The sequence below is a fragment of the Macrobrachium nipponense genome, chromosome 31, assembly GCF_015104395.2.
Source record: "Macrobrachium nipponense isolate FS-2020 chromosome 31, ASM1510439v2, whole genome shotgun sequence".
Classification (NCBI taxonomy): domain Eukaryota; kingdom Metazoa; phylum Arthropoda; class Malacostraca; order Decapoda; family Palaemonidae; genus Macrobrachium; species Macrobrachium nipponense.
In genome coordinates, this window is record NC_061093.1 from 39,726,010 (window position 1) to 39,733,509 (window position 7,500).

At 34.9% G+C, this 7,500-nt stretch overlaps 1 protein-coding gene and 1 long non-coding RNA gene across 7 annotated transcripts in view; one reads left to right on the forward strand and one right to left on the reverse strand.

The window, feature by feature from the left end:
• Positions 1–7,500, forward strand: part of LOC135206907 (uncharacterized) — a 497,699-nt gene that overhangs the window by 119,405 nt on the left and 370,794 nt on the right. The gene's annotated exons all lie outside the window — the stretch shown is intronic.
• The window catches only part of LOC135206904 (uncharacterized), a 99,714-nt gene that overhangs the window by 20,235 nt on the left and 71,979 nt on the right, over positions 1–7,500 (reverse strand). For all 4 annotated transcript variants that reach the window (XR_010312838.1, XM_064238387.1, XM_064238386.1 and 1 more), the window contains exons 3-5: positions 1,613–2,215; positions 1,151–1,345; positions 1–83 (exon numbers count right to left, since the gene is read on the reverse strand). The exon at positions 1–83 is cut by the window's left edge and continues 50 nt beyond it. Coding sequence is in view for 3 of the 4 variants with exons in the window: in XM_064238387.1 (XP_064094457.1) it covers positions 1–83; positions 1,151–1,345; positions 1,613–2,215 (881 nt within the window). In the remaining variant the exon portion in view is untranslated. The remainder of the gene's footprint in view (positions 84–1,150; positions 1,346–1,612; positions 2,216–7,500) is intronic.

Sequence of the window (7,500 nt, forward strand, 5' to 3'; positions counted from 1 at the left end):
TTACAGCAGTTGATCCACTTCTGGCGTCCCTCCTCGCCCGCGAAACTCTCCAACAGAGTTTCGGAGGTGGTCTCGGCATCGAGCTGAAAATAGAAAGGATTTGCATGCTTAGAATGTGTAGTACACTACATTTTACTTCCATATATTTCCATTAACAATACATCTAATTAGCATGTTTCCTCGATGCAATATATTTTTGCATAATTGCCATTTATATACATACACATATATATATATATGTATGTATGTATGCATATATAATATTTGGTACACCAGTGTCACACATTTAAAAAGCGAGCATATTCTTAAATGCTTCTTATTTGGGCATCATCACAAGGCCAACAAAGAATAAAATTACAGACCTTTCCCAATCTTCCGTATTCTCTCTCCTCATCTCTCTCCTCTCTCTCTCTCTCTCTCTCTCTCTCTCTCTCTCTCTCTCTCTCTCTCTCTATATATATATATATATATATATATATATATATATATATATATATATATATATGTATATGTATATGTATATATATTATATATATATATATATATATATACATATAATATATGTTTATAGTATATATATATATAATATATATATATATATATATATATAATGATACTCATTTATCACATACACTGCTAAATAGTGTAGAAATATACATGGCGTTTTGTAGGTATCTTAAATGGCCATGAGACTTGTTAAGATTTCTCGGCTTGAGTTCGGAGCTTTGATGAATGAAGTCTTGTGAAGACCATTTAAGCAGTTCAGGGGCAATCGCCATAAATAAGCAATAATTGAAACGTTTGTTCAATTTCGCTTAAAATTCTGGAAGATGATGATGGCGATTACTAAATCAGTGATTCTAAGGCCTTGTCCACACTAGCGGGCTAACACTGTTCCCATAACCCGTTCCATTATACGTTCCATTATACTGTGTGACCGAGTATGGAGCCAAAACGATGCGATTGTCTGGTAACACTGCTTCAGAAGTGAGTGAAAATATAAACAGTTGGAAGTGCCCGACGGGCGTGGCAGCGAGTGTGGACTGGCCATTATAACGAAAAGAGGAAATCTGATAATCCTTATTAAAATTGTGTATTGTCCTACTTAATATGATCGTAAGAATTATTAAAAGAATAACTTCATACTCACCGTAGTGGAGTTGCCGTCATTTTGTGATTTCAAGACAAATATATTATAGTAGAAGGTCTGATTTCCGTAGACATAAATGCGATTTCTCTCTTCGGATATGTTCCATCGATTCCTAAATAAGTCTCTGTTCAGGATGTAAGAATAGCAAAGAGTGCAGGAGTCCAGTGCGTACAGCTCGGGTGGTAAGAACTTCTCCTGGGTAGAAATAACAAAGAAATATTTATTGCTTTTGTAATAAGTTGTAGTATTACACTGAACTAATGAAGTCGATACTTTTAATATTTAAGGAATATGTGGTATTTATAACCAGTATCATAATTACACTGACACTACACTTGAAAACTGTTGACCTGAATATATATTATATATGTGTGTATGTGTTTTTGCGTTTGTCTGTGTCTTCTGACGGGCGTGTACATGTGTTTAAGTCCAGTTTCTTCTTAAATGTCATAAGAAGGCTACCTTTGACCTGCAGAATGGATGACCGATGGCTTTAAGGTCGCCAGCGCTTTCGATGCTGACGACGGAAATCGACGATATCCTGTTATTCTCATTTTTCGTCCCGATGTCAGCATCAGCTTCCTCGATGCCCCGACCTTCGGTGGGAGGCGGCTGGCCTCCCCTTTCTCGTTCGTCCGGATGGCCATCATCGCCGACAACTTGATGAATCGAGTTCTCTTCCAAAACGGAGCTCTCTGATGTTACGCCCCCTGCTGCCCTAGATTCCCCGTCCCTCTCCTCCCTGCTCTTCCGGGAGAGGTCGTGGGAATGCGGCCTCGACTCTCTCTTCAGAGTGACGGGTGTTGGAAACGTCTCTCTCGACTGGTAGATGCTGAGTCTTCCCTTCGGTACACCTTGGGGAAAGTACTGTCTCTGTTTCTCTGGAGGGAAGGAGGGCCCTCTGCGTAGAACGCCCTTTTCGTGCCTTGTGTGATGGCCAAGGTGGTGCCGTTTCGATTCTTCTTCGTCAATCGCGTCTTCGTAAGATATCGTGGAGTGGAGGCTCTCGTGGTACTGTAGCGGAACACCGCTGTCGGCTTCGCATCGCTGTGGTATCTCGACGATCTGGAATGAAATGTGAATTTGACTAGTTTACAACTAATTTGTATACGGTACTTATGATTAATTAGTCGAGAATGAGTTCCATTCGAGTTTATCAGTTCTACCAGTTGTGTGTGTGTGTGTGTGAGAGAGAGAGAGAGAGAGAGAGAGAGAGAGAGAGAGAGAGAGAGAGATGCAAAAACAAGAAAATAGGGATGAGTGAATGGACGACCCAGACAACATATGTATTCCAAACACGAATCCTCATCAGCCATTCGACTTTCTCTTTCATACGCCTCAAATGTTACAAAAGTAATTGGAAAGCAAGAACACGTGGATATTTTGTCTGATATTTCTATTTTTAATCGCTGAAATGTTGAAAATACATGAAAAGACTGTTGAACAGGAATTAGTAAAAATAATGTCGAAATTCTGGCGTAAAATGACCCTTCATGAAACCAGAATGGACTCAATATTTCACCAAGCATCGTTTCTCTTTAGCCGTCCAAAAAGAACGACCCTTATAGTTTCTTTACTTTCCCAAAATGGCTTCATGCTAAATTATTTCTTTCAATTCACTCTCTCTGATTGGTAAGCGACCCCATATAAAAAACTGTGCACAAAATGAAGAGGATAATAATAATGACAAAAATCAAAGCTTTCAGTATTATATGCATTAGGCGAAATACGATGGATGTACGTAAGTAAATTTTTATAGGCAGGAAACGTTAAAAAAATATGTTCAAATAGCAGTGGCACACGGAAAAATAAAACTCCCAAATCCCCTTTAAATATTTTATTGTGAATCACATGTATCCGTAATCCTTCTTAACTGTATACAGGTGGGATATGAATATCTAACTTTTTTTTCTACCAAACGTGAAAATAAGTTATTGCGCCGGATTACTTTTTTAGCTTATCACAAAATGTAAATTTTGTGATATGTCAATTCCAGCGCTTTCGGGACAGCTTCAGCAGTTATTCGGAGTTTAGTTGGAAGCTCTTGTGGCATTATGTGATGTAAATCTTATGTTTGTTAGCAGACCTGCCGACATAATTCATCAGACAAAGCTAGCTAGTCATTTGTCTAAATAGTGACAGATGGTTTTTGGCAAGAAACGAGGTAACACAACTCACGGTATCTGATTTATTTTCTTATTGTGGTGAAGTATTGCATCAATTCTGAGACCTGTTTAGCTGGGCAACGATTCTCTATAGCTTTCATACACGCACAACTCTAATCTGAAAGTTTTTTTCAATATATTGATGTTGCCAGTGTACTAGGAATGATAGTTGCGCTTTAATTTTTTCTGGCAATAGAATGTGCCTCTAAATTGAATGCTCCTATCCTTCAAATATGTTTTTATAAACGGATGGATCCACTCCATCAGAGTTATTAACGGGACCAACATGGCCAGATATATGAATGAGCATTGCATCAAGCGCATCATTTTGTTGGTATTACATAACCATGGTTTTATTCAACGAAGGCAAAGGAAGAATGAAACTATGTCTTAAAATATTAAACGGTAAAAGTATTAGAAATATAGTCAACCATATATTTAGCACAAAGTAATTAAAATTGACAATACTATTCACACCACACACCTCAGAAGACGCCAGCGAGGCGGAGCTGACACGCGAATATATATATTATTATATATATATATATATATATATATATAGTATATATATATATATATATATATATATATATATATATATATATAGTATAATATATGTATATATATATATACGCACGTCACAAAACAGCGTCCTGGAAAACTATGTACTGAACTGATACACTGAGCCACCAAGATGGATAAAAGTCCATTCCAGCTCATACACTTCTATTCCTGCCCCATTCTTGCCTAAGCGATGCAATATAAGGACTCGAAAGCGGTTAGCATTTCTTTTCGTTTCTCCCGCAGGTTGAAGTATGAATAAAAATTCATGGAGACGATGTAGATGCTTCAAATCATGAGGGAAAACGCCGAGGAAACTCGGTAAAATCCATTTAACTGACTCTCCTAAATCTGGTTCGGGGTTATACTGCCAATGCAGTATAGCCCGCAGTATAAATGGGATGATTGTCAAATCGGTTGTAAGTGAATATAGCCTGTAATTCTGCGGCTGCGTATTTTGCATACATCTCAACCAAAAGCAGTTCAAGTGATGAACATTTCTGCAACAAATGCCTTTTTTGACTGTTTTATTGAGTTAATCATCAGCTCATCGTAGGTAATACGCCATTTAATGGTTCTTTGTTGCTGCGACTTGAAGGCCTGTAATGTTTGTCATCTCCAATCAAGGGTAAAAAATTCCGTATAGACATCGATATAAGGTAAGCCAAATAGTAGGTGGGAGCCACTAGTTACATTTCTGCTTAGGATCCCATAAAGGCTTGGATCGGCCCTTGCAATTCTCAACGAAATCCTGAGGGTTAATGACCTCAGTTATCTCATGGAAAGTATTTTCCATGATGTTACAACGTCCCTATAACGAGACTAACATCCATCATAATTATTTCATATTTAAGACGAAAAGTAAACAACTGCAGAAACTACAAAAGGAAAATTGATTTAATGAAACGTCACATCGAAATGAATCGGCTTTATGATATTCTGGATTAATATATCAGTCGCGAGGATTAGAGAATTGTAATAAAAAAAAAATTGAGAAAAAGTTGTGGGGATTACGAGATATTTTTTCCCTCGCTGGTAATAATCCAATAGAAATGGTGATAAAAATGCAACAGAAAAGTTTTAAAGGTACTTAAAATTCAGTTATGGAATTTTTAACGGGATATGTCCTGACAGTAAAAAAAAAGAAAATGTGAAATAGAGAGGAAGAACCGGAAGATCAAAGGTCAGACGACTGCGAGGCAAAAAAAAATACTTGGATGCAAATTGAGCCTCAACAGAATATAGTAGAATAGTTAAAAGAAAAATGGAGATTTGCCCTCAAGTTATGTTCGGATACATTTAAAGCTGAAAAGGGAGAATATGAGAGAGAGAGAGAGATTTAACGATTGTGTTTTTTCATTTAAAACAATTTTATATATATATAATATATATATATATATATATATATATATATATATATATATATATATATATATATATATTAATATATATATATTATATATATAATATATATGTATAGATATCAGATAATGCCACGGAGGAAAAGGAAAACGAGAACTGCCGAGATCTTTCGGTCTTAACGACCCTTTACTAGAGGCAAGACTGATCAGAACGATGAAAAACACAGTAGCAAACGTATTCTTTATTTTTTTTTTAAACTGCATATATATATAATATATATATATATAATATTAATTATATATATTATATATATAATATATATATTACAATATATAATATATTATAATTATATATATAATGTATATATATATATATAGCATATATATAATATTATATATAAAATAGTATATAATATATATATATATTATATATATAATATATATTATACACAATATATAATGTATATATACATACGCATACATGTATTAAAAAAAAAAAAAACTTCTTACGTTACGTATCCGTGAGTTGAAAATGTTTTCGACTGAACGTTCAGACTGGAAGAAGGTAATACATTCAGCCTTGCCGTAGTAGTCAGTGACATAAGTGTCGCCTATTCCCCGACTTGTTTGATGTCTAGAAAGGCATTTCGACAATTGAAATGTCATTTACATAGGTGAAGTTAGTTTGTTCCAGTGTTTGTAGTATCGAAGTGATTGGCTTTGAAATACGTTTGAACATATAAAATGATTTGTCACAGTAGTACAATATTGCTTTTCTCGAAACTACTATTTGGAGGTGCTAAGAAGATTTTGATGTGACGTTAGAGATATCAAGAGGAAATAGGTTTTCTCCACCATCTTTAAGGGTGAGTAACTCGGGAATTTATTTAAACACAAAACAATCATTCAAGTTAATTTCCTCCATTTAGGGAGATGTGTAGCCTCTGATATACGGTAAAATGTACTTCATGTTTGTCAGATGGTGGAGCACTATTAACTTCGTCAATCTTCTTCATGCTGGCAGTGAAATGTAAGATTTTATATAGTATTGATTACTTTCATTTTATCATTGAATACATAAGCTTGTGTATTGATTTTTGAAATGTCAGGCCGTTTGTGTATTACCTTTAACTTTATAGTAAGTACATTAGCGGGAGAGAGAGAACAGCCATTATTCAACATTATTCATGCTTCTCTGATACACAATTGGTTAATGAACAAGTGTCCTTTGCATTATTTAAAAAAAAAAAAAAAACTGTTAGCATGGCTCTCATCTCCGGTGGGGTCCAGGTGCAGATGTCTAATCCAGAGACCAGTGGAGCAGTAAATCGCCTCTTAAATTTGCCCCTGGAGGTGAACTGCAAAAAAAAAAAAACCGGCTAAAGCAAACTTTCCTTTTTCTTGAATTTGAATTCGCTTTCTTTTTGGAACTTTTTCGTAGATAGAAAGTTGGAAGAATCGTATGTAAAGAAGTTTTGTTTTTAGGTTCACAGAGAATTCCTGAATCGGTTTTTCTGTCGAAAGCGTAAAAGGATTATTCGGGGAAAGAATTGGTTTTTCTAATTATTAGATTCTCCCGGGGTTAATTCTATTTCTATCCCATCGGTGTCCATTTTAAATGAAAAGGAAAATGAAGTTTGCGGATCTTCAGTGGTTTTTACAGGGTATTTCTCATAGCAGTTTGCAGCTCTTCGATTTTGCCTTCAATTATCAAGTTAGAAGATGACTGTGGTAGTACTGTCCCCAAGTTTTTACTTGGAGCAGTTTCGTATTAGGTAGAACGAATTACTGGCGCGCACATACCCACACATGTTTTGCGAAGAAGTATGGATGCATATACGTATGTATATATCGACCTATCAATCATTTATATATATACGCGCACATTGTATATATATATAAATATATATTATATATATATACATATATATATAAAATATATACATATATATATTATATATATATATATATATATATATATATATATATATATATATATATATATATATATATCATGTGGATGGATGGATAAAAATGCTGTCATATTTAACGGGAGTGTTCGCTGGTTGATAATCGGGGTTTGTAACATGAAAGATATTAACCCCAAACTAATCAGATTACCACATATAATAATGAAAAAAGAGTATGAACACTGAAATCATCTCGTAGCTACTTTTAACAGCTTTAGCTCTCTTATGTTATTTTAACTGTTTCTTTATTGTTTATAATCATCTTTCCTCAGTCACTGTACCCAAGCAGCAGC